The sequence below is a fragment of the Camellia sinensis genome, chromosome 10 (genome assembly GCF_055761805.1).
Source record: "Camellia sinensis isolate YWXY chromosome 10, ASM5576180v1, whole genome shotgun sequence".
Classification (NCBI taxonomy): domain Eukaryota; kingdom Viridiplantae; phylum Streptophyta; class Magnoliopsida; order Ericales; family Theaceae; genus Camellia; species Camellia sinensis.
This window is the reverse complement of record NC_138970.1, coordinates 19,180,618-19,191,905: the sequence shown is the minus strand read 5'-3', so window position 1 is coordinate 19,191,905 and position 11,288 is coordinate 19,180,618. Positions and strand designations below refer to the sequence as shown.

Sequence of the window (11,288 nt, the reverse complement as noted above, 5' to 3'; positions counted from 1 at the left end):
TTGACATGTAATAAAATTGTTACTAACCTGTAGCAACACAAGTGGTCCTCCAATCTCCCTCGTACCCACCTGAGCTGCTCGACATAGCATCCTATACAACCATGCCAGAGCTTCGCTACCCCAGCTGTACTGCCCAATCTCCTCAATGTCTCTCAGCAATGGCAAGTACATCAGCTTGAGCAGGTTCTGTGACCTATTAGGGAGAAGTACCCCCCCAATAAGCCACATAATATATGCTCGGGTATGCTGCTGTACCAACTCATATGGAGCATGATCTAGAAGATGAGCAAAGTGCTCGGCCAGCCACCTCACCCTCACTCTACCTGCCTGTAAATCTGCTGGTGTAGGTGCTACTCCTAATAGCTCAGCACATAGGGCTACCTACTGCTCCGTCGCGACAGATGGGTCAACTCCAGTAACTGCTCAGCCATCAATCCGAAGACCATATAGGACGGATATGTCCTGCAACGTGACGGTGGCCTCCCCGATCGGGAAATGAAATGTATGAGTCTCTGTGCGCCACCTCTCGACGAGAGCAGTGATGAGTGTGTGGTCCAGTTGAATATGCCCGATACGATACACACCATAGAATCCCGCGCGTAATAGATACTGCAAGACTCTATGGTCCAACGGATGCTCCCACAATCCAGAATCTGCTTGACGACATGTCAACACGGTGCGTGCCTCATCCTGCACAACAGAATGACCAATTTAAGTAATAACATTATCACGAAATATACAACAGAATACAATGTATTTTAATTGTAGGCGTAAAGTCCAACAAACGTTATTGCATACCGGACGGTCCCACATACTATCAGCCCGATGTGCCTGTCTGAGCAGTGGAACCTTCTCAGGTACATGTGCCATGAAGCCTGTACAACTGAAATATTAGATCATCCATATCAAAATCTCATTTAATCATAACATAATAACAGAGAAAACTGTAATTATTGATTTTGTACTTAACGATGTAAAATACAATGAAGTAAATGTTATGGGTTCGAGAAAAGACAAATTTATGTGCCACTTACACGGAAGCAATTCGAAATTAATGATTACATTTATGGCATATTTGACAAAACTTAAATATTGATTTTGTAATGCTAAAAGTTTTAATAAATTATAAATTTTGCAAAATACATATACAATTTTGCAATTGTGAACAATGACTGCAGCATTCCAATTTTTAAAATTTTAATTTATAATAGGTTAATTTTTTTAAAATTTGTAATTTTTTTTAAGTTATAAAATGTGAACAACGATTGAAGCATTCGATATTTAATTTATTCAAAAATATGAAATTTTGAAATGGTAGAAGAACTACGTGATTAAGTATAGAATCATGTAATACACATTTTCAATCAAGTACACGGTGAAAAACTAGTACACATTTTGAATAAATTATACATATTTTCAATTTTGCATTACACATTTTTGAATCAAGTACACATTTTGTAATACACATTTTAAATGTACGACCTCGTTTACAAATACAGAATTTAAAAATACATAATTAAATGATCTATTACAAATGAAGAATTTCAAAATGATATATTACAACATGTAAGTATTACATAGTCTTCATCGACCAAGTCGCGCCGGACATGTTCGCCTGTCATGACCTGTCTGGTGGCACTCACTGCAACGAGCTGTCAAACGCCTGTCTGATATATCCATCTCATTCGGAATACGAGCCATAGATGTACGACACCGTTTTACTTCTCGCAGACGAACTTCATTAGGCAATAAGGTCCACTGCGGATCATCCCAATAATCTTGATGCGGTATTGGGTTGAATTTAGTTTCCCAAACCCTCATGTATACAGGAAGCCTATATATTGGATCAATGTACTGGAATGGATTGTCACCGCATTCAGACATTACAACGAGCATATGGGAACATGGATAGTGCCTTATCTCATATTTCCTACAACTGCATGTGGGTTGATTCATCCGCACAATCTGTCTATTGCGACCTCGTCCACGGCGAAAAGATGTTTGTACCTCAAATACATGGCGGGGCCTATAAGACAATATTGATACAAACTAATCAAGTTCATGTTTTTAGGTGTAATTAACTTAACAACATAATAATAACAATTTTTTCACATTACAAACTAACCTGTCATACGATATCAACTTGAAAGTATTTCCCCTTGCGATACCCTCCTCCATAGTTCTTTGCATCTCTCTAGGGTATTGGAACTCATTGCGTACATCTGTTTCAGCTTGGGCTCCCATCTCGTCAAAATATTTGACGAGTCGTCGAAATGTAAATTCAACCATATCTGAAATAGGTAAGTTCCTTGGACCTTTCAAGACGCTGTTGAAGCACTCTGCATCATTACTAGTCAATACCCCCCAGCGATATCCACCGTCATATGCAAGGGCCCAGTCCTCAGGATTCATCTTGTGGACCCAATTGATGGCTTCTTGGTTAATAACCTGTATCTGATCTAAGTAACCATTACACTTTCGTCGTTGATTAGCACTCCCTGCTTTCCACAGAAGTTATTTGAGCTCCTTATTTCTGAAATGTGTGTTACAGTTACTGCAAACATGTCGAAGGCAGTGCCGATGATATCCAACAAATTGGAGCGACAGATTCAGCCAATGCCGCCTCACAGTAGCTAAAATACTCTCAGCTCGATCAGATATCAAAGTCACTCCCTGTTGGTCCATGACAATATGTTCCTTGATATTTTGAATGAAGAACGACCAAGACTCCAAACTTTCCCTGTCGACAACAGCGAATGCAAGCGGTAATATTTTGCCATTGGCAGTGACAATCTTTGCTACAAGCAACACACCAGTGTATTTACCGTATAAGAATGTACCATCTATAGTTATAACAGGCCTACAATATCTAAAGCCATCGATGACGGGTTTGAAAGACCAGAAAACAAAGTGGAAGACGGGCATAATGGTTGTATGCTCGGTATATCTGTGCTTCCATGTCACGATGGTGCCAGGATTTGATGTCTGTAATGCATGCATGAATTTAGGCAACTGCCTATATGATTCATCCCAATCACCGAATACCATTTTAATTGCCTTTGCCCTTGCATGCCACGCCTTCTTGTATGATATACTATAGTTCATGGTCTTTTTTATATCTTCGATGACATTCTTAATCGGCATATCAGGTTCATTCTGCATACGACAATCAAATATGAGTTGGATTATCTGGATGTGAACACTATAAACAAACAAATATGTATATATATGTAAACATTTATTTTTTATACTAACCGCAACTTGTCCCAAAATATGAGAAGCAATGTAGCTGGAGCTAATATTAGTGTGGTCCCTGTTCATTCGTGGGTATAAACAATGGTGAGGACCCCTGTACTGCTTTATTTCAAAAAGACCATGTTTCCTACTAAGAGATGCACGCAACCACCAACTGCAGTCGTGCTTGCAAGCAGACACCCAAAGGTCTCGCTTGGAGGTTACGACCTTATACTCTCGATTATTTGTTGCATGGTACAATTTCACAGCATGTAGAAGTTGCTTCTTATAACAAAAACCATTCCTCTGTCCAACTCGGGATTTTCAGTGCTCCAGATCCGGTTACGGGGAACGACATCACGGGTACTAATGTCAAAATCACCACCTATGTGAATGTTGTCATAGAAAGGGATTTCAACTCTAGGTGGAATGGGGGCATTTTCAGGGTCAACGGGAGCCTGGGCATCATATTCTTCATCATCATCATCATCTGATCTGCCTAATAAATTTTCTTCATCACACATGTCATTGTCATCATTGTTTAGGGCGACATCAGGACCGTATATGTCACTGTCAGCAAACTGCACCTCGTTTACTGTTTCAGCCATATTACCAGCAACTTCAACCGGAGTGGTATGATGGCTGCATGTGGGCACATCTTGTGTGTAACTGTCAAATTCATACCCATATCCACCACGCGAACTTGATTCTACACCATGGCCCTGAAATGACTGTTGTGTGTAGCCCAGTGGATAACATTGATCTGATTCATACATAGGAGACTGAAACGCTGTTGTGTCAATCCCATGCGTCAGCAATGTAGTGAACGGACGAGAATCCATTTGTGTCATGTTCGGGATATTGTGTACAATCTCTTTATCAATGTAGACTTCCAAACAATTTGGTGCTTGAAAAGTTGCACTGATACTTAATACGGTGTTCAACGCCTCATCGTCATTGATTGGTAATATCTTGTATTTGCTGTGTGCTTGCCACTGGCGATAAAGATATCTACATTTGAAGGTCAATCGGACACTTTCCCCGTAACTTGCCACCTTTGACGTAAACATCTCCTCCAAATTGCTAAGCATGGTGCCAATTTGCACCGCATATATCCCTTTCGGCTTAGCATCATATGATACGCCTTCATCGGGATCTCGAATTATGTTTCCCCCCCAGTAGAAAATAATTGGAACAGTGTCCATATACTTGCTTCAATTAAGACAAAAAATATTAAAATAGCAACAATATACTTATATCTCCTTGTACTCGTAAAAGAATTATATGAATTTTAACTCATTCAAGTACAATTACTTGTGATGCAAAAACTGTATTTAAGTAATCATAAATTATAATCCAACAATCATTATTGATTTTTTAATTAAGATATGAGTTAAAATAATGATAACGCTTTAGATTTTTTAGCTTTTTAAGAAAAACATCTTACAACACATACAAAATTAACATCATGCTCTTCTGTTATGCTTTTTACATTACTTATTATGATTAAGATCATGCTTTTATGCACATTAAATGTAATTCAGCTAAGTTTTAGGTCTAAAAATCTTTTATTAATTTTGGATTAATTTTTTATAAATTATAAAAAAATGATTATAAATTATAAAGTAACAACATTTGTAATCATTAAATAAATATAATTGATGTAAGTTGATTTAGGTAATTGATAAATTATAAATCTAAGTAATTTACATAAACTTATAAGTGTAAGTTGTTAATCTTGTTACTTTGAGTGTAGGTAAACTTATGAATGTAGGAAAATCCAGCAATCTTATGAGGTAGGTAAACTTATGAGTGTAGGTAAACCTAACTTTACATCAAAGTAACAATATTTCTAATTTACCTAAATTTCACATCATGACATAAATTATGAGTGTAGGTTGTGACTTTATATAAATTATAAAGTGTTGGTAAACTTGATTTATACATAAAGAAAACTTATTTATACATATTCGTGACCACGCTTGTAAGTAAAATATGTAAAAACGTGTTTTCAAAACACATTTTGAACAAAAATTCAAAACCAGCACTCACTCTTCTTTGTCACAGACACTGACACTCAATCTCTCTATCTCTCTCTCTGACACACACACCCACAACACTTACACTCACATGAAACATATATAATTTTTAATATATATAAATTTTATTTTATAAAATTCAAAACAATTATTTTTTTTTAATTTAATTTTTCTTTTGAAATAAATTATTTTTCCAATTATTTTTATTTTTTTTCCAATGAATTTTTTTTTCAATGGTGGGGGAATAACTGTCATAAATATAAACCTTAGGGGTGTCAGCGTAATTTACCAAAAACAAAAAATTACATTTTAAAAATTAAAGTAAAAAAATAATCATTTTATATAGTTTATTATTATTTGCTATTATCAATTATTATTATATATATTTAATATTGGTCTGAATTTTACAAAATAAAATTTATATATATTAAAAATTATATATGTTTGATGTGAGTGTGAGTGTGAGTGTGAGTGTTGTGGGTGTGTGTGTTAGAGAGAGGGATAGAGAGAGTGTTTGTGAGTGTCTGTGACAAACAAGAATGAGTGCTAGTTTTGAATTCTTTGTTGTATTTTTACATTTTGATTAGAAGTGATTATTATCCACGGGTCAACAGTAAAACCGTGGTTTGCAACCACGTTTTCTGAAGATAGAAAGAATTACTTAACAAAAGCATGGTTATGTATAAATCAAATTTCCTTAATCAGATTTACTTTAAAAAAATAATTACTTCAAAATTTATGTATAAATAAAATTTCCTTAAAAACGTGATTTCTAACCTAGACAGATATATCAATAATTTTGAATATGAAGACATTACGAAGATTCTTCTTTTATTTTTCTGTTCATATAATTTTATAGTATAATTTGTATCAAGTATTGTATTTATTTTTTTCTGTTCATATAATTTTGTAACAAGTCATACAAAAATCTTAAATCATAGTGTAACTTTTTTCTATGAAATTATTATTTTTTTCATTGAGTTCAAATAACTCTACTGATTTTGTATGACTTGTTCTTAATTTTTATTTCAAACATTGTTCACGTCATTTTTTTATAACTGGTGGTCCAATTAGTGAGATTTATGGACAATTAAAGAGAAGTTAATTTTATTTGCTCAAGCTTCTGCCAATAGGGACCTTAATGACAAAGTTATTTGGTAGGTTATTTCCTATGACATTATTCCCTAACTTAGGGAAATAACCTCATCCGAAATAACGTAGGAAATAACTTAGGGAAATAACGTACGAAATAACATAAATAAAAAATTAATGAGCTCTCATAATTTTAAGCAATATAAAAAACATAACAAAAAAATTATCGACCTGAATCGAGTCAAACTTGAGTTTCATTAATATTAAAGAGCTCTCATTATGTGTTAAAAATTAGGTATGCTCCTTTCAGATCTCAAGTTAAACTCTCAGTATGTGTCATGTTTATAGGTATTAATTGAGATTTGTCGGATCTACGTGGAAGGGACGTTTGGTGCGGATTGTAAGATTAGTCGATAAATACGTAAACTAATTCAGACATCCGACTATCATAAAAAGTTAAAACTTAATTGAATAAACATAATACAGGCGCATAGAGAATAAGTCAATTGGATAATTCAAATGGGTAAAAATTATCGAGAATGACTCATTTTATAAATCAAATATTTTAATTTTTTCAAACATAATTTCTAAACAAATTTTTTTTTTTTTTTTAATATCAAATGTTTTCATAATAGCATTTTCCATGACGACTTGAAAGGCCTCTTTTGGCAAAGAGGTAAAAAGTAATTTTTTGACTTCTAATTTTTTGTGGATCAAATTATTCGACCTCTAATGTTTATATCAATTTTTTTGTGGATCACTTCTAAAAAGTCATTTATTTATATCAAATTTATAAAAGGGAATGTCATGAAATTTAAGGAGGAAAAACTCGAAAATGAAATTCAACCCTAAATGGGGCATGAAATTCAAGTAAACTATACTTTTTGTATTTAACCACGATTAGATTTGAATTTAGTGCATAAATTTAGTCACACCAATTTTTCTTATCGTAGGGGCATGTGACATCAATGGCATATTTTAAAGTTTTCTTTCTTTAAAAAAATTTTTAGTGTACTACTTAAAGGGTCACCCATACAAAATATTAACAATCACAATCACTCTTTAAAAAAATTTAACAAGAAAACGAAAGAAGGCTTACACCGACATAAAATTCAATTATCTGACTTTTCTATTTTGCCATATCCCTATCTCCAAAATATATATATATATATATATATTTGTTCCTGGCCAAAATGACGAGAAAACTTCCATAGCAATTTCTTATCACAAATTTTGTTCCTTACTTTTCAATTTCTTGTTCTTACTTAAAAAATTGAAATTTAGAACAAAAATATTTTTGTTACTCTATTAATTTTAAGTTATTACTACTCCACGTCACCTAATTAATAATAATTTTTACAGCCAAATTAACGTTTCTCTTTCTTATGTAATTAATTAACAACATTAAAATTCAACAAATTATGCATAATTAAACACATTCAACAAATTCAACAAATTATTTATAGCAAAAGATTTCACATTCAACAGATTATCTATAATTAAAATTCAACAAATTATCTATAATTAAACACATTCAACAAATTCAACAAATTCTCTATAATTAAAATTCAACACATTCAACATTCACATTCAACAAATTATCTATAGTTAAAATTTCACAAATATAAACCTTAACCCTAATTTATTATTTCTGATTTCACAACATTTTATTCACAAATATAAACCCTAGCCCAAACCCCACATTCATGAACCCTAACCCTAATTTATTCACATTTTATTCACAAACATAAACCCTAACCCTAACCCCACATTCATGAACCCTAACCCTAATTTATTCACATTTTATTCACAAATATAAACCCTAACCCTAACCCTAACCCTATCCCCACATTCATGAACCCTAACCCTAATTTATTTACATTTTCACAAACACAAATATATTCACAAATATGTAAAGTAGATGATAGAAGCCATACCAAAGAGAGAGACGGTACTGAAGCAGAGGGAGCTCGAGAGAGAGAGAGAGCATGGAGCACAGACAGAGAGAGGAGTAAGAGCGAGAGAGACAGCAGAGGGAGTTTCGTGTTTGGAGGAGTAAGCGTGAATGCAAAACACAGGGCTGGGGGAGATTATATACAAGTTTTAAAATCGTGGTTGTGAACTATGAGTTCACTTAATGGAAAAAATTTGTCCAAAACTCGTGGTTAGAAAAAGCGAGTTCAAAACAAAAATTTTTTGCTAAAATCGTGGTTTGGAAAAGCGAGTTCAAAAGAAAACGGTTATTGATAAAATCGTGGTTACAAATAGCGAGTTCAGAACAAATTTTTTTTTCCACAAAAGCGGGGTTGCGAACAGCGAATTCAGAACATAATTTTTTTTCGAGGAACTCGTGGTTTGTAACAGCGAGTTCAAAGGAAAGAAAAGTTAATTAAAATCGCGTTTTGTAACCACGATTTAATAATTGAAAGCACTTTTTGTAACCACGAATTTAAGATTTCCCAACTTTCACGCGGGATAGGCAGAAATATGTTGAAATCGCGATTATAAACCGCTAGTTAGCTTATTTTGGGAATTCTTTGAAAACTAGGCTTAGTTTCGGAATTGATTTACTATTTTAGCTTATTTAGGGAAATGCCCCCACTCTCTTCTCCCATTCTCCTCCCACACCACACCATGGTCTTCTAGCTTCAAACTAGTGGCTGCTCAGCATCTCTCTGCTTTGCTTGGTTTCTTGCTTCCTGTATTGCTGGTGAAAACATTCCCTTTCTCTCTCTAAACTCATAGCTGCTCAACATTTTTGCTCTGTTTTGTTCCTATATGCTTGATATATTACATTTGTTCCTTTTGATCTTCCTCTATAGATTTTCCCTTGAATTTTTTTTAAAAAAAAATGTCAATTGTGTTCTTTTCAACCCGTTATGTTTACACTATTTACTTTGCTCTCTATTAGATTTTTCAATAAATTTAACTGAATTGTTTTCTTCCCTAGTTCCACTTTGATTTGTTGCTCTCTGTGTGTGGGGATGTTTAAGTGTTTTCTTCTCTGAACTTCGTGTTTGATTCCGATATAATTACTAGTTTGATTTGTTTCTGTCTTTGGCATTTCATCTTTGTATTGCTTCTTGATTATTTTGTTTACTTATCTTCCCAACTGGATGGGGTTTTTTTTTTTTTTTGGGGGGGGGGGGGTTTGGAAAAGGCTCGGGATTTGCTATGAGTGTGTGCTGACCTAGTTGGATATGCCATTTAGCGATGAAGCTTTTTCTTTAATTCCTATTATCTCGATGTATTCCTCTTTTTCGATTTGATTAAAGGTCAACCTAGTTAGATATGCCATTTAGCGATGGAGCTTTTTCTTTAATTCCTATTACCTCGATGTATTCCTTTTTTTCTTTAAAAGAAATTGCACTACAACCAATCAAAAGGATATTGAGTTGAGACTGGTTCCCCGGTTCCTCTGAGAGCAAATGAGGGCGATATTGTGCCTAAAACTAAGTAGATTTCGATTCCCTGCCCTTTGTCATTTAGCAATGAAGCTTTTTCTTTAATTCCTATTACTTTGATGTATTCCTCTGTTTTGAGTTGAGTCCACCAAGTTAGATATGTCTTTTAGTGATAAAGCTCTTTTTTTAATTCTTATTACCTCGATGTATTCCTCTTTTTTCGAGATGATTAAAGGTCAACCTAGTTAGATGTACCATGTAGTGATGAAGCTTTTTCCTTAAATGCTATTACCTCGAGATATTCCTCTTTTTTGAGTTAACAAAACTTCTTTTTCTGATTTAAAAAGAAAAAAAAATTTATGTAAAAATGGTCTGACATGGCGGAGAATATTGCTTATGCCATTTTGGGGAGAATTGGAAAATATTTGGTTGATCCAATCGTGCTACGGTTGGGATATCTATTTTGCTTCAACAACAACATTGAGAATTTGAAAGATCAAGTGCAGAAGCTTGAAACTATGCGAGATGGGGTGCAAGTACAGGTGGATGCCGCCAGGAGAAACGTAGAGATTGTCGGAAATGATGTTGAAGAGTGGATGACTAGTGTGGATAACATCAGGGAAGTGGCAGACAGAATTATTTTAGAAAAAACAGAAATTCAGAAGGGATGTTTGAATCTGAAGTCACGTTATGCGCAGAGCAGGAAAGCAACAAAGAGGACTCAAGTTGCTGTTGAGCTAAGACAAGATGGAAAATTGGAGAAAGTATCATGCTCTGCACTTCCAATGGGGATAGAATCTCTATCCTCGAGGAGTTTTAAGGAATTTGAGTCCCGAGTGTCAACTATGAATGAGATCATTGAGACTCTAAAGAATGATCAGGTCAGCATGATTGGGATATGCGGGATGCCAGGTGTGGGCAAGACAACAACGGCGAAGGAAGTTGCCAAAAAAGTGAAAGAAGACAATCTGTTTGATGAGATTGTGATGTCAGTTGTAAGCCAAAAGCCAGAGTTGAGTAAGATTCAGAGGGATATTGCAGAAATGTTGGATCTGCAACTTGAAGAGCAAAATCCTATTGTCAGAGCTGGCCGGCTACGGAAGAGACTAGAAAACAATAAGAAAATTCTTGTGATATTGGACGATGTTTGGGCAGAATTTAATGTGGAGGCCCTAGGATTTCCTCTGGGAGGTGGCAGTAAAGGTTTCAAGATACTTTTCACATCCCGAAATCGATATCTGTGGAGGAGAGTACAAACGAAAATAGATATCTCACTTGATGTCTTACACGAGGAGGAAGCATGGAATTTGTTTAGGGACAAGGTAGGAAATTCTGCTACAAATCCTGATCTGCAATCAATATCGAAAGAAATTGTGGAGGAATGCGGACGTTTACCTCTTGCACTGGTGACTATTGGAAGTGCACTCCTAAACAAAAGCAAGCATGTATGGAGTGATGCACTTCTTCAACTAAGAATGCCTTGTTCCAAAAGCATTTTGTCATGAGTGCCTGCAAATGT

At 34.6% G+C, this 11,288-nt stretch overlaps 1 protein-coding gene across 1 annotated transcript; it reads left to right on the top strand.

The window, feature by feature from the left end:
- The first annotated feature begins 10,146 nt into the window (after positions 1-10,146).
- LOC145800196 (disease resistance protein At4g27190-like) lies at positions 10,147-11,274 on the top strand. Its single transcript, XM_082889841.1, has one exon. It carries the CDS (start codon positions 10,147-10,149, stop codon positions 11,272-11,274), a length of 1,128 nt encoding a protein of 375 aa, XP_082745967.1.
- The last annotated feature ends 14 nt before the right edge of the window (positions 11,275-11,288 follow it).

Bases quoted from the DNA above. Each gene is read 5' to 3' on its own strand.
- LOC145800196 (XM_082889841.1), top strand. From the start codon at position 10,147: ATGGCGGAGAATATTGCTTATGCCATTTTGGGGAGAATTGGAAAATAT.